Consider the following 23714-nt stretch of genomic DNA (forward strand, 5'->3'; position numbering starts at 1 on the left):
AATACATTTCTTTATTTTTCTCTTTTTATTACGACATGAGAAACAACTTTTTTGCATTTGAAGTGACATTTTAAAGTGAGACTTTTAATCAATCCTGGGCAAGAGGAAATGGGCCTCCGTCTTTGGGTGTGCGTAATTAAACTCCTGTTACTTTTCCTCAGCATCACTCTTCTTGACAGTTTTGTGACTTCCCATCCAGAGATGGGCATTGGCATTGATCGGGGTTTGTTTTGATTTCCAATCATGTTAACTGACTATCTGGAGACCCTCATGGCAGTATCCGCAGCACACATTTGTTTCGGTTAGTTTGGATTTGGGACAGATTGACTAGCCACAGAGTTTGGATTTGTTTTTTTCCCCCCGGGACAAAAAGACGATGTGTACAATCGCATCGCTTTACCCAAGCCTGCATTCATGCGGATTAGTTTAGATTTTCACGAAATTCAAAGCGACTTTGGACATATTGCTCAGGTCTTTGCATTATATATCGTAGCGGAAAGAGAACTTCACAACCTCCGTCGTGCTCCACACTCGAAATGCAGTTAAACCTAAGCTGACTGGGAAATTCATTCACCTTAAAAGGTAGCACGTCCTGTCGCCGTAGCAACAGCTCAAGTGCGGACAATGGAAGAGCCGAAGCACACAGAAGCGGCGTCCTTCATGGCCTTTATTGAGGGGGAAAAACAAAAAAATCTGACATCTATAACAGGTAAGACTGAACGTTTTATACATTTAATTACAGATATCGCACAACACGACACAAGAGGCTAATTAGGAATGATGCCTTGCTTCATCTTGTGAGTCATTAAATAGAGAACACACACCCGCACGCACACACACACAAGGACAATTCAGCTTCGAGCCGCCACAGCCGGAGCTTGTTGCTGGTCGCCGGACTGCAGCTGCCTGCCGAGGTACTCCCTGAGAAACAAAGCCATCCAACTAATTAGCAATCAGCATCAGAATTAACGCGGCAACTGAATTTCATTCGCCTCATGTGCCAGCAAGAAAGGGGTAGCTGAGTACGGCACGGTTAATAAGTTGACGAGTTGAGCTCGACATTTAACGCACAGTTCAGCCAAACCAACAAAAATGTTTTTTTTAATGCATATTTCCATTATTTCCCAATGGGAAACATTTTGGACATCATACATTGCCCAACAGTCAATCCTTCAAAGGCCTGCTATTTGAACGTATTCGATTTGATACCCCATCTGCCAGTCACCAGGTGTCGAATTTTATGCAATTTTTTAGAGCCGACTTCCTTTTGCTCTTTTCTTCCCGGCGAGTAACATTTGCATGAGTGGCTCGACGACATTCACCTAGCCGCCACTAGAAATATCAAATGTCTCGAGCGACCCTCAAGAAAGCCGAGGTTGGGGGAATGTCTCTGCTCTGGAAGATCTGGCATTTATCCGCCTCCATCCCACCTCTTGCTATGCTTCTGATACTTCCTGAGACCAAGGGGGAAATGACCGACTTACCCCAGCAAATGACAAGTCCTGTATGCACCTCCACGCTATACGGCTTTTCAATGGCATACAGTGGATATGAAAAATTATTTGAACAATGACCGGTCTATTTTTTTGGCGTACGACTGTTGGTTGATTTTGATAAACCCCAAATAAAGCTCTGATGTTCTAATAGGCTTTTCCTGACTAACTATTTTTTGAATCTCTCGCTAAAATATTTCTTTTTTTTTTTTTGTCTGTGCCATTTTCGATGTAATCTATTTGTCAGGGGTGTGGGGGATTTAAAAAAATGAATTATTCACACCTAGCTTTTTTGTTGGTGTTAACCACATGACAGTTATCTACACACGGGCATAGGGCACCATATTTTTTCTTTGTTTGTATTACAGCATTACTTATTCTTGTACTAACATGAAATAAGTCAAAATATACGTGGACCGAGGCATTTTTTTAAAAAAGTCTTTCGACTCCCTTTTGTAAAGTGTGCTCGACGATGACTGTTGATGTGCTTTCTCTCCTCTTCTGTCCTTGGGGTTTTTTTATGCTTTCTATAATAACACCTTTGACGTTATATTGATACGTTCAATAAGAATTTTTTTTCCAAGACACGTCACCCAGAGAAAGTGGGTCTCTCCGAGACTTTGAAAAGAAGAGCTTCAGGACACAGACAGATTGTCACAATAGACGCTAAAGTCCTGAATCTCAAAACAAACCAAACCTCCAGAAAGAAAAGACAGCTTAAGTCTTAAATCTTAGATATTGGTACGCTTGGCAAGCGGATCGATTTTGCATGGTGTGAGGCGACGCCACTATGTGTCTGATGATAGTAATCCGCAAATAAAGTGAATCGCCCATCCATTGTTTTTTTTTCCCTGTTCAACGATTGGAGGCACTGCTACAATTTTCAATGTAGAATCTCCTGCTCACACCATGGTGGGGTGACAACAATAGTAGCCGGTATTCAATAAAAGGTGTTATGACACCTTTTACTTTTGTAAAAGGTGCAATGCAGCCCAGCCACAAAAATTGAATCGCGACACAGCGAAGGTACGAGCGTTGTGCACTCACACGACACGGGCCAGATTGACCAGTCTTTTGGTGTCAAGAAGGCGTAAATCCGGCATAGATTGCCTGGTGTGAATCTGCCCTGAATGGCTGTCAGTATGTTCGTTCGTACCAGTTATGGACCATGAGCTTCTGCACGGCCAGCAGGGCATTGTAGCGCACAAGCTGGTCCTCGTGGTGCATGTGATTCATCACTAGCTGCTTCCCGCCAAGCTGCTCAATCACCCTGAAAGGCAAGAGGGGAAAAAAAAAAAGGTGAGGACACAGGACGGGAAGGAAGGCTAAAGTCAACGTCTTACCGTTTGCCGCGCGGGTAGTGGCGCACGTACTCGCCCACATCATGGGCCGCCACCGCTATGACTTGAGGATCATCGGACACTTCCAGGAGCCTGGTTAAGATCCTGAAGGGGGAGAACAAGTACTTAACATTTTGCCACTCACCGATACCGGGTATGGATATTTGGAAATCCCACCATGCCTTGCAAACTTGATGAAAAAAATTATTTTGATAAAGTATTGTTCAAAAACCCAATTTTACTGAACGAGGAATACATTTCACTCAACAAGAATAATTAATTTCTTCTTATTTTGAGATTACTGCTGTAACGATTTCTTCTATTTTACGTTTGACGCTCACCCTTTTTTTTGCAGTGCTTTCTTTATTACAGCCGCAGTTGGTTTTTCAAAGTTAAAAATAAAATCAAGTTGAGTAGATGCAGGTAACACACATTTTATTACTGGTATTGTGTGTCCAAGTATCGGGAGTATTTTTACTAGTACGATTACAGTTGTATGATACCGGCGCACTCCTATTCCGACCTTTTTACCCCCCTCCCCGATCTGAGGATGCCAGAGGGAGAGACTAGCCGCAGGTGCTCATTCAGAGAAGGGAAACATTAGGAAGCCAAAACAAGAACAATGCAAATGGATGTTTTTATGACTCATATGAGAGTTTTTCCATACAAATGCAGAAACACATAAAAGAAAAAAGAGTAAAGATGGTTTTAACAGATGAGCACCATGTGTTTTATTTGTTTGGAAAGCAGCACTGGACTGGGTTCAATTTTCTCGCTTGTACCAAGCAAGAGTCCATTAAAATTTGGTCAAAATCTGGATGAAGCCGCGTCGAGTGGTATGAAATCTTCTTCCACTCCATTAAGCAGGAAGTAGCCTGCCAACTAAAAAACAGGTCTCGAACATACACGACATCGAATTTTTTTTAAAAAACACTTTCTTTAGAGCAGGCACGCAAATGTCAGCTGGAATAGGCTCAAGATCATCCGCAACGCCGCTGAGGACATGCACTACAGAAAATGGATGCATGGAAAGACAAAACACTCTTTGGCTAATTGTAGATAAGAGCAGCTATTTGCAGAAATGGGCTACTTGTGTTTCAAACAATCGCAGGTGGAAACAAAACGAAACCCTTTGTCCTTACTTGAGCAGCTCATAATTCTTCTCATTGAGGCGAACGGCATTCTCCCGCCAGAACTTCTCAGACTTGTGCACCGGGCTCCATTCCAGGCGTCCTGATTTGAGTTCGGAGCTGTACTCGTCAAACGAGCTGTTTACATAAAATGGCAGAAGTATAGCAGAAGTGGGAGTTCTCACTTATGTCAGTCAAGTCTGAACCTTCACGTTGCCAAAAAGTCCCAAATTACAGTGGCAAAACTCCAGCAAGTCCCCACTAAATTCTATCCTGACTTGGGTAAAGCAAAGTATAAGTCAAGTTATGATACCTGAGATCCTGCACGCTTTCCCCGAGTCTCTCCAGCAGAAACTTGATGTCCTCCGTGATATCCTCGTCATCGTACTTCTGCTGCTCGAGGTTCTCCAGCTGCTTCAGCACTTTACACTGGATCATAGCCAGCGCGTACTCCTGGCGGGTCTCCCTCTCCGACGACTTCTCCAGGAGATTCTGCCGGTGGACAAAAGCCACGGGAATGAATAGATGCGCAGGCCACTGATGCATTATGGGTGAATTGGTAGCAATCAACACATGGAAACATTCACAAAGTCCGTACGTACATACTTATAACTTACACTAACAACGCACCAGAAAAAAACTAAACAGGTAACTATGTTGCTCATCAAAATGGCAGCGATTAAAGCATGTCAGCGGGCTGTTAGCCATCATTGCAAAAAAATATAATCCTGAAATATTTCACTCTGTGTGGTGAATATATATAACCGTATTTTCCACACTAAAAGGCGCACCGGATTATGAGGTGCACCTTCAATGAATGGCCTATTTTGTCTTTTTTTTCACACGTTGGGTGCACCGTGTTATAAGATGCAATCTACAATGCATCCACTAGATGGAGCGATGCGCAAGGAAACACCAAAAGAACGATCAGATGTTAGTAAAACTTATTTCATCAAACAGCGACACAGTTCACTTAACCAATGACAAGTTATAACATTGACTCGTTAACGTTGAACTCTCTTGCCGCTGCTCTATTTCCGTGTTCAACTGCGTATCGCCTTAAATTTGAACTGTGTTGTCAGCATGTCTCGAGCCAGGAGCCATTTTGGGGTCAAAATATTACCGTAATAGCCATACACAAGGCGCATCGGATTTTAAGGAGTTGTTATAATTGTTGACTCACTGGTGGTATGAAAACTGGCTTCGATAGAGGAACTGGATAGAACGGGATCCTTTCTACTGACTGAATACGATACAATACAGAACTGGAATGAATGCGGTGACCAGACATCAGGACAGTTTTTGCCCGTACATGATGATGGGCCTTGCGGTCTCAGTCGGCTCATCCGCTAATGAGGACATTTGGGAGAATCAGCGATACATGCAGAGGAGCATTTGGATGGGAAGAATTCAGAGAGCCCTGCGGTCTCTCCAACCCCCACACCCCCAAAAAATATATTTTTGTAAGGGAGAGACACAATGAGCCATCCTTCTGTTCACAACACACTGAGAAGAACATCTGCTCGGTCTCCATTTGCCGCCCGCCTTCGCTTTTAATGAGCCGCGGTACGTCAATCATAATGCAAACATCCCTCGGTGTCTCTCTTGCAGATACATCGCTGAAAAGGAATCGAAGGTGTGATGGAAGTGCTGCTGCTTGTGTCATTGAGTGTTCACATCCAGCCATCAAATGCGGTTCGGCTGCAACTCCGTCACGTAATCATGCGCTATTCATACCCGGCTTTTGTGCCCCCGCGACAGGGTCGTCTGGACAAAGCTCGCAAATAAGCACAGCCTTTCCCATTCTGAAAAATTCAAAATGCAAGTCTTTCTTATTTAGCCTGTGATTTGATTTAGCGGGCAGTCAACTTGCAGCATACAGATTTTTGAGCAGCCTTGTGATGCGGTGGACAGGGATTAATGAGAGAAAAAAAATCACATGATTTGGAAGCAAACAACCTGTTGGGAGAATCCTCGGAATGAGGCAGGACTGCCAATGAGGTGAAAGAAGAGAGATGCTATTTTAAAGCAGCCTCGGTGTTGGGGTCCGTTTAGCCCTTAGGCTTTATAACAGCGCTCATCACCAAAAGAAAACCATAACGACATTGAAGCGTGGTGCTTGGCGGCTGCACGCTTTGGGGCTGTTTGACTTCAGCTGCAGCTGGTGGCTTCGACAAGGTGGAAGGAATGAGGAGTCATTATTAATGCAAAACCTTCAGGATTTTGATCGGGGGCTTGGAGTCCGATGTTTTGCTCTTCGCTTTGGGTCATTATCCTGCGGCAAAACCCACTGCTGTGCTGCCGTTTTGATTAGCAACAGAGTTCAAATGCAATCAGCGCTCTAATGTTCATGTGTAGCGGGGTCTACAAACTTAGCTTTTCTGAATGGAAAAATTATATTTTCATTATTGGAAGAAATCGCGTAGGTCATGTGGAATTTCTGCCCCCCCACCCCCCCCAAAATAGGCACTAGGGTTCAAATTAGCCCTACTTGAAATTATTATGTGTAATGAGTTGTTTTTGAGATCCAAGGCCATTGATGGACTTGAGTAATATACACTACAATATATTGCATGTGGAAAGTAAGTGATTATGCATGCCATTGATTTTTTGTGTGTGTGTGTGTGTTGTTTAATGGTTGCATGCTTGGAGGGCAGAGCACAGCGGGTAGTCGAACCATTTGACATGAATATATTTTGTCTTTTGCTAACTTTAGGGTATTTTTGCTCCCCAAAAACGGTTCGTCGTGAAATATTCATGGCCCATATGGAGCAATGACCGCAGGCAGTTGACCGAGCGGCGTGGCCACATAGATCGTATTTATGTATCTTTTATGCACTGGAATTTCTTTTATCGCCTTCCTCTGTTGTTTAATCGAATCATTTCAATCTGCCTCCCCAGAGGCGATAAAGCACGAGACCCAATTACAAGTTAAAAGTGCTGCGTGAGACTTGAGGAATACTTTGTCACACTTTATGGCGATAAAAAGTTGTGGATTGCCACACATACCCTGAAGGCGGCGAGAATGATCCGGGTGACCTTCTCCTTGACAGATTCCTGGAGGATGTCGGAGAGCGCGGGCACCACATTGTAGCGCCGCAGCTGCTCGCACAGCTGCGGGCTAAAGGCCAGGAGCCACACGCAGAAGATCATCTGGTACTGGAGCTGGAAGCCGCACTTGTTGCTCAACACGGCCGTTATACTGGAGAGAGAGAGAGAGAGAGAGAGAGAGAGAGAGGCGGAGGGGGATGAGCAACAAAAACAAATGCTGATGAGCCTTTTCTAATGGCCGAGGTCCGCGGCACTGCGCCCACCATGCTGCCGCGCCCATTACGCCTAATGATGGAGCGGGAACACGTTGTGCAGACAGGCCACATGGATTCGGACGCAAATGCAAATGAAACAGCGGGACAGCTGGCGCTCTTCGCGACAAAACTGAACTGGGATCAAGTGAATTTGCCACAGTAGGACTAAAATAAAGCTGTAGAAACATTTTAAGCAATTTGTAATGTCCATCGTCACCATTCTAGCCGTCACTCATCGAGGAAGTGTTTCTTTTTGCATTTTACGATGGTTAACTTCTTTTTGCACTTGCATAACAGTTAAGAATATCATAGCATCGGAGGAAAAAAAGCTGCCAATACAATCAAATAAAGGTTTTATGATGTCAAAGTGGGCATCGCTCACCAGTTAACCCCGTCGGCCTCCACCCAGGCAAACCTGTACTCGTTGACCCTCAGCATCAGCTGAAGGCAGCCGGCCACGCACTGGACATACTGAGAGCTCTGCAGAGAACAGAACAAACAGCAAACGTTTACCCGGGTTCTACATCAGGTGTCTACTCCGGGTGAATCGAGGAAGAGCTTTTTTTGTTGTTAGAAAGTCAATATAGGTTGAGAGAAGCAAAAGGGGAAAAAAAGAGCACAGCGGAACCTCCACAAGTTAAACATTTGAATGCTCATGAGACTGCATCCCTGGATTCATCCGTTTTTTTTTTTTTTTTTACTCTGCTTATTTTTGAGGTTCCGCTGTACAAAAACTTCCACCACCGGCATCATGCAGTCTGTCAGTGTACTGTACATCCTTAACACATGCATGAACACGCGGCAGAGAGGAAGCATGGACCAAGAGTCCCGTCACACCTGAGCGAGAATCACATCAATAAAGATTAGAAGAGGAAAAGGAAGACGCTCCTGTTAATTGGGTGAATAAAAGCAAAACCAGTCCAGCCAGGAGACGAGGAGGACACAAGGATGGCGGAGTGGACGGCGCCCGGCTGTAAAACATTGGTTAAGAGACACATCCTGCGTGTGTTTCACAGAAGGCACTACTGGGGGGTGGGGGTGAGGTTGGGGGTTGCGGTACAGTCATCGGCAGAAAAAAATCAACTGATGGATGCTGCTGCCGCTGCCACGCTAAGTGCTACTCCAATTCAAAATGTCATGCGCGTTGACGTGACTTTTTACAGCATGCGCCGTTAAAAGCAACCAGCAGCAGCAAACATCATGCAGGCGACATAGAGGACCCCCAGCCGGGTTGCCGTAGACTGAGAGTCAACGCCCCTGCAATCTGGAATCGTTGATGGAGAGAGCGAGACCGTGGGATGGCAAAGAGGTGAAAGTGCCGAGGCGTGAGGAAGGCTGATTTTTTTTTAATTCGATGCACCTCGCTCATACTCACTTCACTGGGGGAAATGGTTCCTGCTCCCGAGATTGTGTCCGGACCTGTACCGTGTAGGTTCTAAGAGATAAACAAAATCAACAAAAAAAGAAGCAATCGGTGGCATGGAGCCGAGTGTGCTGCTGAAAGCAGAAGTGAGAAGTAAATTATAAACGAGCTTAAAAAGGTCAACAGCCAATGCCGAGTAACATCCTGCTTCGTCGGATTGTGAGGGGAAAGTACAATTCCTATGAGGACACACGCTCTGACAGGAACAGATACAGCAGACAGCAATCATGGAAAAGACACAAAATGACTTTATGTGGATCATATGCACCCCCACCCCCAAGTCAAAGTATGTTATAAATTCTGTTAAATACAGCCAACGCTGTGGAGAAGATGACGAAAAAGACATTTTCCAATGCAGCCAATCGCAGCGCACGCCTAGGCGAATAACCATCCAGATATACGATGTGTAATTCTTCTTGTATTATTTTTGATTTGAAAGCCAACTCAACTCTGAGTGGCAATAAACAGTGTGAAGCCTCTTTTTGGAAAAAAAAAAAGTTCACTATTTGCCAAAATGCTCATTGTCCTAATGTGAGATGAGTCCCTGCTAGCCAATACGGTGCTTGTAGCTCATGTCCGTACTCAGATCAAAAGCAAAATTAATTCCAAAATAATTTCATTCATGCAATGCGTATCACTGGACTCGTCACCTGTGCAGATTCCGATCAAATTGTTTGTTTGTTTTTCATTCCGTGATTAAATGAAGTGATATTGACCTCTAACCACGTTAAATTCATTTTGGAAAATGTCACGTTTTAAGCAGACAATATGATGAGCACTTGTACAATACGATGGGATCCAACATTTTTCGTGATTTCAGTTCTCGGACCTGTGAGCTCAGCTGGCTTTTGATCCAGTTGAAATAGTAGTTCAGGTCACTCCCTTCCATCAGGTCCCGGCCCCAAGCGGCCAACTTGGCGATGATCCTCGCTGCCTGGGTGATCAGAGAGAGAAGACAAATGTACACTACATGGAAAAACTACCTACAATCAAGTTTTGTTGGTTGGTTGAGGGGTCCCAATAATTTTGACCACATGTGCAAATTAGCACAACATTGGCCGAATTGGCAATGGTAGATTTGCGGTTGCAGGATACATTGCACTTAACTTAGAACACTCTCTCACAAATTCTTTCCTACTTGGCGTGCTGCATCGCACGCCATTTCTGCAGGGAGTGCCGTGTGCGTGCGGCTGCACTAAAATGAGTCTGTGGGGGGGAAAAAAAAATATCCCCGCCAAGCTTCGAAATAAAGACTGTGCTTGGACCTTTCTCTGTAATCAAATTATTCAAGCCATTCCATTAGATGTTGCAGCGCTAGATCAATACAGAGTTAATGTCATCTACATACAGATTGGCTCAGAACAGACTTGAAACACATTAAATTCGCATCGGCTACAAATCTTAGGTGAAAGCACTTCCGTGACAGAATAGACAATTAAAGAGGGTCTAATTTATTCGACATTTCATCGCGTTCTTAATTATGACGCAAGTGATGCTTTTCTCGGGTTTTGGCAACTAGTGCATGCAAATGGGAACAAAGCATCATCTTCAAGTCGTCAAATGTCTGAGAATAATTTCACATTTTTCAACAAACCTCCCCATGATTATGGTATGTTTTCTTCCCAAAATAGAAGAAACGTGTTTTTGGTTAAAATGCACTGCTCCAAGTCTTGCATCCATTGAACTTGTGATATTTTTTGGGACAGCTTGTGCTTGAATTTCTTTCCAGGATCTCAGAATAGCCTCCAAGAGCTGCTGTTTCACAACCTCATTGATCTTTTGCTACTGCCTCCTACCCTCAAAGCCATTTACTGAAGGATGCTAGAAAGGTTCCTCAGTAGGGTTGATCATCAGGCGGTCATGGGGGGGCCACACACAAGTGCCTCTTCTTGTATGCCCATAGCAGCCCATTGGTGCTTTCCTGCTGCATTGTCATGCGATAGAGTAACTTTGTTTTCCCAGTTCTGTTCTTAAAGGGCCGGTGTCATTTTATTTGAAGCTTTCTGCGGTTAACTCTCGGCGAATGGAACTCGGCCTATTGAGATGTTCAGGTGGTTCAATTGGAATTGCTTTTGATTTCAGCCAATGCCATCTTGTGGTGCGAAAGATTCAACAAATGACTCTTCTCGGTTCTTCACAACCTATAAATCATAATTTGCGATGAGTCGCACTCAAGTCAACCCTGCCCAACTGGACTCCAGGAAGAATTGTGACGGTGTCTGCCAAAACCAATGGAGATAACTAGTCAATGACATGAAATCTGATATGCATCATCTCCTAAAACGTACGTGAAGCAACAGGCTACGGTGTCGGCATTTCATGGGACTCCAGCACATCCAGTTTCAATCATTAAAGCGTGTGCGGGATGGTGTTTCTAATGACTGTATGCCGTGGGCGTCTTATCAGCGCAGGCTGTGATCTCGCGGGGTGGTCCTTGGCCATTTCGAAAGGTTGCCAGGGTAACATCACATTAATGGCCTGTTTTTGACAAGAGGTTGTGTTTAGTGAGGAATTATTAATGGCCGGATGATTAGGAAGGCTCAACGGTTTGATTTGGGGCGGTGGTTAAAGGTTAATTTGCCGCAAATGGCTGATAAAGACGTTTCCGGATGAAAGCTGGCCTAGCAGGCTCTTATTATCGAAGATAAACGACGAACTCACCATGTGGACGGTGAAGAGGTCCTGGCGATTCAGCATGGGGAGAAAATAGGACCAGGCCGTGTTCTTTGTCTTCTTTGCATAGTCGAAGAAGATGCTTACCCTCTGATGATTCTCCTGCGCCACATTCAAGATTTTTATTAGCACCCATTCAATCTAGTCTGTAGTTAATGTTGAGAAGTATTTGGACAAATACGCTACTTCAATTGGATTCATATCACTGATATCGTCCTCAGTTTGATATCTTGAATGCTGATATCGCCACTGAGATACGATAACGATATATCGTCCAGCCATATCTGCCATATGAGTAGAAACAGTGCTTAACGTTTACCACACTTTATGTTCAAATTAAATGTATACAAAAAAGTTTTAAATTATTCACAGAATACCCCATAATAACAATGTAAAAATGTTTTTTTTGTGTAACTTTAAAAATTCCATGTAGCTAAGCATTCATAGTCTTATGTTTTCATGATGAATATTGAGGAAAATAATGAATTTATTCCATTTCAAAATAAGACGGTTGCATAACAGGATGTGGGGGGGAATGAGTCACTATAAATATTTTACGGATGAGATTGTTGAAATATTTTGTCCCTAGGTGCTCACAACACCTGCAGAGTGTCATCAATGAGGGTCAAGATGTACTGGACGGTCTGCTCTTTGGAGATGTGCGCCATCAAGTTCAGAAACGTCTTTGCACACTGTAAGGGAATAAAAAATAAAATTAAAATAACGATACAGCACATGTGTGTCTTAAGTCGAGCAAACCCATATACCTGATGTCCTTCATTGGTCAGGATGACCTGCTTTTCCTCAGAGTTGGCCACCTCAAACTTCTTGATGAACTCACAGTCCTCTGCAGAGATCATTTGACTTCTAAAAAAAAAAGGGAGAAGTTGTCAAACATGGGAAGTTAGACAGACGAAAAGTGCAGCGGAACCTCCAAAGTCTCTGACACTTGAACACAAATGTTTGTCTGGGAAAATAATGCAAATTGACAATTATAGTATAAATGGATAGAGATATAATTGCATTTGACTTCGGATAATCTATTCTATTGTAGGATACGCGACAGACTGAAACTTGTGCCGGGGGCCAATATTCGTGTGGTTGTCCGTCGCAATTCCTATAATAACAGAAAGAGTCTGTGCGCCTCAAGACTGTGACTTTTTTGACCATTTATTGTACCCGTGTCAATGTGTGTGACTTACTGCAGATACGACTGCCAGTTGACCAGATTAGCGCGAACCTCCGCTGCCTTGGCAGCAATGATGTTCGTGGGGACGGCGGCGTCCACGGCTCCGCGGATGTCCATCCTCAGCGGCTGCTAGATGCACTTTTTTGTCGAGACAAAATATGAGGTAGACACCACCTGGATGGAAATGCCAAGGCAACACATATGAAGGCCTTTTTTTAAAAACTATTTTACTCTTCTGTAGGGTAAAACAATGCAGATTCTGAAAACACCAGTATGTAAAAACACACAACTAATTTGGTTGGGGATTCACAAAAGAAAAAGTCTTCCATTTCTCAATGAGCACATATAATCGCTTGGAAAGCCTTACCGTACTTAGAGGTTAGCTACTGTCAAGACTTTTCCCCAATACAGTATAGTTACTATGCCTTTAGTACTACGTTAGAGTAGGGTAGTAAAAGAGTACATGTTCCGACTTACGTACAGTACAGTATCTTTTTCGTCACCGCGTCGTAGGCCGAGTACCACTTGTTCAGTGTCTCGTGTTAATGACCTCCTCATCGTATGTTATCGTTCGATGAGAGCCGCGCAGAAATTCAAATTAGCAAACATAAGAAAGCTAAAATACTAGTGTCAACGTTCGACGTAGTTTGCCTTTACTTATTAAAGAACCAGATAAACGATATTCCATAAAGGAAAAGAACTGTGAAAATGGGTTATTAGCATACCGGCGAGGCAGTTAGCAAAACAAGCGAAGAATGCTAACCCCTAACATTCTCGTGCCAGGCCAGCCTCATTTGCGATACCAACAATAAAGTGAGCACTCGGTGACATAATACAATATAATGATGCAAAATATAATTCGAATCTTATCGGTTAAAAAAAAAGAAAGATGCATCACTTACCCGACGAGCTCCTTTGCTCAGCTGACAGCGGTGACGTCAGATTGAATCACATGACTGGCAACTGCGAGTAGTCACGTGCGCAGCGGCAGAAGGACATACGATGAAAAAACGATTTTGTGTCGTTGTTGTTTTTAATTGCCTTCATAATTGATCTTAAAAATACGTTTTAGTATGAGATAGTTTTTTTATTTGAAGGATAAAACTGAGACTATCGTACCGTGACGTAATCAAGTGTCACGTGAATCTCACTCGTCTTCCTCCTGCGTTAATCTGTCCCTAAGGACATAACATTGTCCTAATCCCCATCTGCGCTCATTTCCCCCACAAACACTTTCCTTCATTCAACCTCTCTTCCATCATCGCTCTGCACAGCAGTAGGCATCACGGCCTCAGACATGCCACGGGCAATGTGGATTTCCTATGATGACAAGAGGCGCGGGGGCCTCGCTCCGGGAGAATGCCGCGCCCTAGAGGGGCCGAGTGTTGGGAGTTCAGGCCCACGTCGGCACTGAGGGAGGTCAGACGTCGCCGCGCCCTCATGTGGCATCGTATACAGAGACTAACCCGGGCGTGCCGTCGAGGCATTGGCTGCGCCGTCACCTACAATGAACACGACCATGATGAGCAGGATATGGTGTGCCTTGAGGTACGCACCCATGACGCGCGACCGGCCTACTCCCTTACCTACCTACCTTCCCCCAACAACCTACAACCAACAACAACCCCAACAAACCCATGCCAACCAACAATATATACCTTGCTCCTTCAATACCCTCTTACCATCAACCCACTCACCTTACCGTCCTATCTGCCTACCTGTCTACATTCCAACTTACCACACCTACCCATCTACCCAACCACCACTTCATTCCTATAATACCTCCCCACCTACAGACAACATACAATACATAATTATCTACCCAACTGCCTATAATAATATACCTATACCTACAATTAATATCCATCAATATCTACCTAACAATTTATCTACCTATACTGTCGGTCCCTAGCTTCATATTTATCTACTCACCCACTTTCAACCAATGTATTGACATTTTTACCCAATTTACCTATGATGTAATTAATTTATAGCTATCTGCGATTGGCTGGCAAACAGTTCAGGTGTCCCTGTTCTGTCAGTACCTTAGCGGTAGCCTGGCTGGCAACTGTGGCTTCCCATCAAATGTCTATTTGTGGCGACTAAAGCACGTCTGACTGGAGGCTTAGGAAGATTAAACGAGAAATGTGTTGTGTCTCCAGATAGCTGATGTCATTTCCACAACATGAGGCACACCTGCGCAATCGAATGGCAACACTGCACTGTATGGGCCATTTCGCTGGTGAATATGGAACACCAAAACATCCAAAGTTCGTGCTGTGATGGCTCCTCACTCATTCATATCACAAATCATATTTCCTCATTGAAACCAATGAATATGCCACTAATCCGTTGCAGCAGTTTAGTTATGAAGGAAGTGTCACATTTACAGTACTGACAAGTTCAATTATATGCAAGTAAAATGGCAACAAGAATTTCACTGCATCATACCCTCTCAAACTGAGCCCTACCATATTGAATCGAATCGTAATCCCACCAAATCATATTGCACCGTGTCGTGAAGATATGTACCAGATCAAGATGCACACTCCAAGTGAGTCATTTGACTTTATTATCATCTCATTCGGCTTTGCAATACAGCGGTAGTCCTCTTTACTCTTGTACACTTCCCATCACTGCCTGATTCAAGCTGCCGTGACCTTCTTCCTGTGACACGCCAGTGCTAATCACTCACTGCCCAACTTCACCATCAAAAAATATATACAGTACATCATTCATTTTCTATAAGCCCCCCTCCCCCCAAACCTGGCAATCCTACTATCATCACACACTCGCCGGTTTTCATTATTCTACACTCGGACCCAAATCCGCTCCAACACACACACACACACACACACATAGGAGTCCAAGAGTATGGTGCACGGTCACGTGGCCAGTTTGTCGTCCGGCGTTGCGTAACACCGTGAAGGGTCAAGTGTTAAATGAAGTGCTTTCGAGCAGGTCACATGTTTACGTTTCTGGGGGCCCAGATGCAACTACTGCATCTTGGCGGAAGGACTTTTGAGTTTTTACAGCAGCAGCAATTTGGTCGACATGCTTCTAACATCATTCCAAACATCATTTCAACTATTCTGTGCATTAAAAAAGGAATTATAGACACAGCAGTTGAGTGCCATCTGGTGCTTATGTACAGCAAAACAACAAGTCCAGCTGCAATTATAAAGTACTGTACTAACCAGTGTTCCAGTCTGTCACAGTGTTGTACAATACAGTAGATTCAGGGAGGGGAGGGGGAAATTTTTTACTATTTCCACACTAAATTCATGTAAATTGATAGATTTTATTGTATTTTATGACCATTGGTGTGTAACAGCTGCTCCGAGACTTGCATAGACACGCTTGTATGATTGTAAATTTTGGGATAAATTATGAAAATTGAATGATATCAAAATAAAGGTATATCTTTGTATTTATGTATGTTTTTATTTTTACGGTAGGGGTACACGTATGTATAAAATACCTTTAATAATTTATTTTAAAAAATATATTCATGAAGTAGATGGTTTATAAATACCAATGTTTATTTAAAATCTAATAATATCTTATAAATATTTGGCACTGCATCAAAAACCCACATGGGCTCAGGAACATTTCAGAAAATGAATAGTTATTTGTGAATAAGAATAACGTTTATCAGTTTGAACATTAAATGTCTTTAGTATATTCAATCGAATGTAGGTTTACATTATTTGCAAATCCTTGTTTTCTATTTTTAGGTTTCCCATCCCGTTCGAGTAAAAATACGCTGGAAAAGGTGTTTTAAGAGAGAACGATATTTAAACAAACAAATCAATAAATAATAGAGATGTACTCCGAACGACTCTAAATGGGAGACATCGTTGCTGTACTTAATGTTACCTCTAGATGTCAGTGTTGCCCCTGCTTCGTCTCGGCTGTCAAAGGGCTTTGAGATTTGTACGTCACAACACGCACGCGCGCCCATTTCCCCCCCGAAGACTAATATAGTCAAATTTTAATATACTACAATTACAAGCAAATTGACAACAATTTCGATTAAATATATTTTTTTCGTATATAATCTTACAATTAAATATACACTGCAATAATATATGTAGAATATTGAAATGATCATGACGTTGACACGTATATAATTTACAACACGGTCATATTTTCATTATTAATATTTTGATATTTTATAAAACATACATTTTGTAACGTATAGAAATATAATAATTGCATGTTTGCATTTAAATTGTAGTTGTTATTTGAATTAATTTGTTTCAGTATGTATTTTATTGCTTTGCTCTATAGAATTAGTTTTTTTTAAGTCTATTAATCTATTATCTGTTAAGTTTTTTTCCTCAAGGGTTTTAACAAAGGAAAAACACGAATAAAGCAAAAAAAATCCCCCAAATGTATATCTATTTATAAGCTGAATAAAAGAGAACACATATAATTGTGCAGGGAGTCAAGTTAAGTTCACCAACGTACGAGCTGACGTCCACTTTCTGAAACAGAGCTTTCGGCTGATCCAAGTCGAGAGAGAATGCGCATGCGCAGTGACTCGCAGCAGCCGGTCCGGGAGGAGGTGGAGGTGGCGAGGAGAGGGGGGCGGGGGGCAAAAGAAGAAGCGCTTTGCCATCGGATGTAATCAAGAGCGGCGTGTCCTTTTCTACATATTATCTGCTTTTTAACCGCTTGTCGCTGTGCATACATGGTGGAATTGTAAGTATGGCCCGTCCCGTGTGTGTGTGTGTGTGTGCGTGCGTGCGTGCACTAAGAATGGAATGGAGGATGCTGGATTGAAGAAGAGTGCGGAGGAGGGGGGGTATTAACCCCCCCCCCCCCCCCCTCCGCTTTTTTTTGCGGGGATTTGCGATTTAGAAAAGAATCATTTGCTTGCAATAATCAAACCAGAGTGCAGTGTGGTGGATACCCCCGCCAACCACCCCCTCCTCTTTTTCCCTCCTCTCCACCATTCAATCGGTTTTGGAGATCTGCACGCATACATTTTTTTCAAACAGAGAAAAGACGAAATCTTGTATCATCAGTTGCGTCAAAATACATACATCTATCTTTTCCGACAATCGATTCAACACCACCCCTCCCCGCCCCCCCCTGTGTCAGGTACGGTGTCTGTGTGTGTGTGTGTTACATAAATGATATGACAGGATTTGTTAGTACTGTCTGACCTGCTGATGACACCTTTTGTTGGTACATTAGGACCTTACACTGCATGCATCTGCTAACACACACACACACACACACACATTAAAAATATTAACATCATTATTGATAAGATACAGTGGCGAGACACGAGTGCTGCAAGGTAGTAGCGAACCCCCTTCATCATAATCAAATATGTAACAATTCATCAAAAAAAAGAGTCTGCCAGCTTGTTGATGCCGCTGCCAGTTGAAGTTTACTGACTCATAAACAAAGAAAAACATACTTTGCATAAACAAACACATAGTCGAGCCTTTCAGGCTGCTTGCTTCATGGCTTCACGCCAACGGTAATTAGCATTTACGTTGAGTGCTATAACAATTCAAGCAACGGATTGAACAGAAACGCTGCGATTGGCTGGCAACCGGTTCACGGTGTCCCCCGCCTACTGCCCGAAGACAGCTGGGTTAGGCTCCGGCACTTCCCGCAACCCTTTTGATGATAAAGTGGATCAGACAATGCACTGAACACAAACGATGCAGTAAAACACGTACAAATGATGTAAAAGTACTTACATTTATTCTTTATCATCTGCGTAGATTGAAAATTATTCGTGCTGTACTGATGAGCTGAGAGAATTTGAAATGTCTCAATGAAGAGTGGTGGCACGGATGTCGACTGGTTAGGAAATCCGTCTCACAGTGTAGAGGTGCGGGGTGCAATTCCGGCCCCGGCCTTCTTGTGTAGAGTTTGCATGTTCTCCCCGTGCCTCCGTGGGTTTTCTCCGGGTACTCCGGTTCCCTCCCACTTTCCCAAAACATGAACTTCAAATACAATATTGGTATTTTTCATTTTTTTCAGTTCATGTACAAAGAAACATGACATGTTTCTGCTTTTGGTTTTCCTCTAGGGAATCGATAAAGTTAAAAAAATATATGTCCGTAAAAATGCAATTTTGTAAATTATTATGCAATACAAACATTTAATAATTTTGATTTCTTACAGGTAAGCTTTTGTTTCCATTTTTCCTGTTGCTGATTTATTGAAATAATGTAATAAATACATATACATACAATTATCTACTTTTACTTGCATGTGATATACTGTACATAACATGCATCAATTTTTATTGATTGATTTACTTTTTTTTAATCGAAAGTGCAAGTGAAAAGCCGTTCAGCTTTTTTTTCAGCTCTTCTGTGTCCTCCACTCTTTTGCGACACGAGCCAAAAGTCAAGACTAAAAATGTCAATAATTGTGCTTCCCATAAAACGTCCTACGGTCCCCTCCCCGCAGCCCATGGGATCAGAGCCGATGGAGATGCGAAAGAGGCAGATGTCGGTGCAGCAGGAGTCGGCAGCGGGGGGGACTGCACCGGCCCACCTGGGCCAGCCGGGCCAGGCCAACCCGCGGGGGTCCAACGCCTGCTGCTTCTGTTGGTGCTGCTGCTGTAGCTGCTCCTGGTAGGCTCCTGACCCCCCCCACCCCCGGTTCCAGCCTCCCTGTGTGGAGTTTGCATGTTATCCCTGTGTGGGTTTTCTCCGGGTACTCCGGTTTCCTCCCACATTCCAAAAACATGCATGGCAGGCTGAGTCTAAATTCTTTTCCATTCGAAAAATGTATGGATGGACGTCACGTCATACTTACATGTCTGTTGTTCTCAGGAACGAGGACAGAGACGAGAGAAACCGGAAAGCATCGTACGACGTCAAGGAAGAGACCGCGGACTGTGAAGATTGGTGGGTGGAAAGTCATCTCGTTGTTTGTCAACCGTGAAAGCGGCATCTTGATTTTGGGTTTTGCTGCAGTCCAAAGCCCACGCTGGAGGAGGTGCACTCTTGGGCCGAGTCCTTTGACAAGCTCATGAGCTGCCCGGCCGGACGCAATTCCTTCCGTCAGTTCCTGCGCACCGAGTTTAGCGAGGAGAACATGCTCTTCTGGCTCGCCTGCCAAGAATTCGCCAAGGAGAGCAACAAGGGCTCCGTGGAGGAGAAGGCCCGCGTCATCTACGAGGACTACATCTCCATCCTCTCCCCGAAAGAGGTCCACCTACCTGCCACACTTTATCGTATGACTGATATCTGCGCAATGTAAAATTATGAACATGAGCAGGTTCCTGACCTTGTTGCTATTAGCGCCATGAAAGACATCATCATCATGACCTCATCATCTCCCACATCTTAATGTCGTATCGATCTAATCATATTGCCACAGCTACGGCACCCTCACAATTAAATGTTTTTTTCTCACACTCAGGTGAGCTTGGACTCCCGGGTGCGTGAATCCATCAACCGGAACATGCAGGAGCCCACCTCGCACACCTTTGATGATGCCCAGCTGCAGATCTACACACTCATGCAAAGAGACTCGTACCCGCGATACATGAACTCCTCGGCATACAAAAACTTGCTCAACGCTCTGTCCGAGCAGTCGCCCGAATCATAAAAAAAAAAAAAAGACCTGTGATCCACTACCCTCTTTTTTTCGATGTGTAACCCCCCCCACCCCCGCCCTCTCTCTTGTGTCCAGTGCAGGATTTACGCCGACCAAGCGGGCAGCCTCAACACTCGGGGACACTCAGGTCTCAGCATCTCGCGAGGGCTCCACAACACAAGTACTGCTCACACTCCAACATAGCGACACAACATTCCAAAGGAACTTCTCTTACTTTGACTCCTTTCTTTTCAAAGAACTAATCTATTTTAGTTGACAATTTTAAAAATGGTTTATGCTCAATGGACAGGAAGGGGTAAATTATTCCTACTTGACAATATATATATCTATATATATATCTATATATAGATATATATACACACATTCTGAAGTATATATTATTTTAATAATCGATCTGTCTGTCAATTATTTTGTGTGTGTGAATATGTAAATAGTACAAATGGAAATATGGGTATTTTCTGTGGAGATATTGAACTGCGTGACAAGAATCAAGTTCAAAGGCAATGGCAACACACGAGCTCCACCTTGCAGGGAACTTCCTCAGTGGGGGCTGGGGGGGGGTGGGGATGGAGTGTGTAGCAGCCTTTGACCTTGGTTTCACCTTGCTTTTTATTTATTTTATTTTTAATAATCTAGTCTAACGCTTGGGTTTGTGTGACTTGGCAACTCCTTTTGTGTGACGTTAGTAATTGTGACTTTTTTTTCCTACTGTGTTTACTCGCCCGAAGTCTTATTTTGGAATACAATTTAGATTAGGTTGAGAATATAAAATATTGATGATTATTTTAGGCAGCTTATTTACGATGAAATATCAAACAGTGTTTTATCAAACAGTGTTATCACTAAATAACATTGAGGACAGTGTTAGTTATGCGAACTAGAAAATGATATGAAGACATTTCTTTAGCATCTCAAAAGTTTTAAATGTACAACTCATCTGACATTGAAGGAGTATTTATTTCATTATCTTCCAATGAATTTGGAGAAACAAGCTTTGTTGTAACTTACAAAATACACTAACAAAAGCAACTATTTCTAGTCAGACGCTATGCTAAGCTAGCATCCCAATTTGGACTGCGAGACAAAAGCATAAAAGCGACCTTTGGCACATCACACTTCACTTTTTGGATTTATATCACATCATAATTGTAATCTAATTTGATGTTGCAGATGTTTCACGATTTTGCGGGTTTTCAGAGTGATTATTTACACACCAAACGTTTCTAGCTAGACGCTATGCTAAGCTAGCATCCCAATTTGGACTGCAAGACAAAAGCATAAAGGCAACCTTTGCCACATCACACTTCACTTTTTGGCTTTATATCACATCATTATAATTTTCGCTGTGATTATTTATCCAAACTATTTCTGCAGAGCAATAAGCGTGAGTCAGGAGGAAAGCGTGTGTAAAACGGAGATGTCCAAAGTTTGGGGAAAATGTCACACTACTAAAAGAAGCTCAAGTGCAACGTGCCGATTGTGACAGTCTTGAGTTCCATAACTGCACGTGTGCGCGAGAGTAAACTTCTTTGGACAATTAGGCAAGAAGTCTCAAATTGTGGTGATATGCGTTTTATTGTAGAGTAAGAATAAAATGTAGATATAAAATCTAAACAAGTTTTTGGGTTAACGATGTTCCTTTTTAGCCAAAATAGGAAGAACCTGTTTTTTCAGATTTTTTTTTTTTGGAGATGCATTTTTGCAGGAGAGTGACAATCTGATCATTTATGCCAAATTACTTGAGTTTCTTAAAACTCCACATAAATTTTGGGGGGAAAAATATAGAGAAAATGTTTTTTCGCATTCAAAAAAAGTCACAAAATGAACATGATTTTTGAGAGTGTACTTTTTCTTAAATGATTTATTATATTTCCAACTGCTTGTGAACAATGTAAGACTGCATTGAACGACTGTTGACCTAATCAGACGGCAGTCGTACAGTGAAGATTTGATACGATTGCTAGTCGTGGGTTGGCATTCACGGCAAGCATCCTTTTGTCGCTACGATCGGAGTTGCCAAGTGTCTGATGCTTTTGTGTGTTCCCTTTTTGACTTTTGTTGCTTTCACGACCGTGTTGCTCGAAAGGATGGGCAGGGGTGGGTTGGGCGGTATGGGAAGTGCCTTGACATTCCGTTTGGGCGACATCTTTCTCGCGGGCAAACTCTCGCCATAAAGGTGCTTTTGTTTTATTTGTTGGACCCAAGCACAACAGCCAGTTGAGCGGAACAATGTCCCCCGCATCGGTCGATCCACGATGTGTTTCCGATGTTTTTTTTGTTTTGTTGTTGTGGCGACTGCCAAACAAGATGTGGGTGTGTGGGTGTGTGTGTGTGTGTGAGGGGGGGGGGGGGGGGTTCCAACCCAGCTGGCTGATCGACGTCTTTGCCGAGTGCAGATCCACCTCAAACGCACCAAATTGCGGTTTTGGCGCGACGCCTATTAATTATAGTTTTTTTTCCTTCTGTTTACGATATATGAAATGTGTTCATTTTTGCGCAGAGTTTACTGAGAGAAAAAGATGACCTTTTTAAATAATTAAAAAAACAAAACAAAAATGTCAACGTTTACAGTGTATGGTTTTAGTTTTCAGGTTTTATGCTATTCTCCAAGAACATGATACCTTGTGGGCATTTTGATTGAGACAAAATAAAGCACAATGATTTTAAAACACTCTCGGAATGTTTCTTTTGTAAAATGTTTTCTTAGTCTGGTGAAAAATCAATTGATCAGTCACACGATATATCTTTCTGACTATTGATTATTTACATTTAGAAACAAATGTGAGTGCAGTGCCTGGTACTGTTTAGTCTCAACTAGTTTGCTGTTTGAAGAGGAGTTACATCTTTTGTTTTTTTTTTTTTTGATCACGTACAAAGAACCAGGAGTTGAGAACATTGACTATCCCATATTTTAAAAACAAAGAAAAGTGATTTATTGGTGCTTTCACTGCCTCGTCGTTTACGTTCGCTATCCTCAGCTGCAACAGTTCGTTTACAAACTGTTAATAGTCCTGCGGCTATGATGATGCCACGACATTGCCGCAAAACCTTTGCTTCGTGATTAGATACCGCTAAGGGCCAGCAGGGGGCATGTTTGCACAGTCTCTGCAGCATCGACTTTCTCATGGAAGATGAACTCAACTCAACTTGATTTCGCGGGACGGAAGGTCAAGATGCTACAGCCACACTCTGACATGACTCTTTTGAGCAGCATTAGAGCCTCGGGGTATGGTTAATAAAAATATAAAATACACTGGGGGATGAATTGATGGTTAATGTACCTCATGATTTATTCAAGTGCGTGCTTCTCACCCCAAATTGAGTTGTTGTGGTGCCTCGACTCGGTTTTCAGAATATTCTGAGCTATATTCTGAGTATTCTTAAAATTAATTCAAAAGAAAACAGCATAAATTCTCCACCCTCATGTATTTATGATACAAGGACGGCATTGCTTCAATGTGGAGGTCAGAACTTTAAGAGTGATCATTTGTGACCGCTTTAAAATCCCCCCCCGCACCCCTCCCCAAAAAAAGACGAAATCTAACCTAGCATCCAAACA

The 23714-nt window shown here is 42.9% G+C and overlaps 2 protein-coding genes across 4 annotated transcripts; one reads left to right on the plus strand and one right to left on the minus strand.

The window, feature by feature from the left end:
- Positions 1 to 649: 649 nt before the first annotated feature.
- Positions 650 to 13588, minus strand: atp6v1h (ATPase H+ transporting V1 subunit H). Of its 2 annotated transcripts, XM_052088177.1 has the most exons (14): positions 13456 to 13588; positions 12567 to 12727; positions 12132 to 12231; positions 11967 to 12056; positions 11353 to 11466; positions 9521 to 9625; positions 8644 to 8703; positions 7651 to 7748; positions 6973 to 7165; positions 4277 to 4455; positions 3976 to 4101; positions 2837 to 2938; positions 2650 to 2763; positions 650 to 921 (listed from the first exon to the last, which is right to left on the minus strand). In XM_052088177.1, the coding sequence occupies exons 2-14, from the start codon at positions 12668 to 12670 to the stop codon at positions 852 to 854; spliced, it is 1455 nt and encodes a 484-aa protein (XP_051944137.1). In that variant the 5' UTR covers positions 12671 to 12727; positions 13456 to 13588; the 3' UTR covers positions 650 to 851. The 2 variants fall into 2 exon arrangements, with proteins under 2 accessions (XP_051944137.1, XP_051944138.1); XM_052088178.1 differs by lacking the exon at positions 8644 to 8703 and having other exon boundaries at positions 13456 to 13587.
- Positions 13589 to 13736: 148 nt separating this feature from the next.
- Positions 13737 to 22826, plus strand: rgs20 (regulator of G protein signaling 20). Of its 2 annotated transcripts, none has more exons than XM_052088215.1 (5): positions 13737 to 14101; positions 18998 to 19164; positions 19366 to 19440; positions 19510 to 19744; positions 19958 to 22826. In XM_052088215.1, exons 1-5 carry the CDS (start codon positions 13913 to 13915, stop codon positions 20144 to 20146), a joined length of 855 nt encoding a protein of 284 aa, XP_051944175.1. In that variant the 5' UTR covers positions 13737 to 13912; the 3' UTR covers positions 20147 to 22826. The 2 variants fall into 2 exon arrangements, with proteins under 2 accessions (XP_051944175.1, XP_051944176.1); XM_052088216.1 differs by lacking the exon at positions 13737 to 14101 and adding an exon at positions 17104 to 17260.
- Positions 22827 to 23714: the final 888 nt, after the last annotated feature.

The sequence above is a fragment of the Hippocampus zosterae genome, chromosome 15, assembly GCF_025434085.1.
Source record: "Hippocampus zosterae strain Florida chromosome 15, ASM2543408v3, whole genome shotgun sequence".
Lineage (NCBI taxonomy): Eukaryota > Metazoa > Chordata > Actinopteri > Syngnathiformes > Syngnathidae > Hippocampus > Hippocampus zosterae.

Excerpts from the sequence above, each read along its gene's own strand:
- rgs20 (XM_052088215.1), top strand. The coding sequence starts at position 13,913 with ATGCCGCGCCCTAGAGGGGCCGAGTGTTGGGAGTTCAGGCCCACGTCG. Across the intron at positions 19,165-19,365 it reads TGCTGCTGTAGCTGCTCCTG|GAACGAGGACAGAGACGAGA; the intron begins GTAGGCTCCTGA and ends TGTTGTTCTCAG. Across the intron at positions 19,745-19,957 it reads CCATCCTCTCCCCGAAAGAG|GTGAGCTTGGACTCCCGGGT; the intron begins GTCCACCTACCT and ends TCTCACACTCAG.
- atp6v1h (XM_052088177.1), bottom strand. The coding sequence starts at position 12,670 with ATGGACATCCGCGGAGCCGTGGACGCCGCCGTCCCCACGAACATCATT. Across the intron at positions 9,626-11,352 it reads ACCTCTTCACCGTCCACATG|GCAGCGAGGATCATCGCCAA; the intron begins GTGAGTTCGTCG and ends CTGATCACCCAG. Across the intron at positions 4,102-4,276 it reads GAAAGCGTGCAGGATCTCAG|CTCGTTTGACGAGTACAGCT; the intron begins GTATCATAACTT and ends TTATGTAAACAG.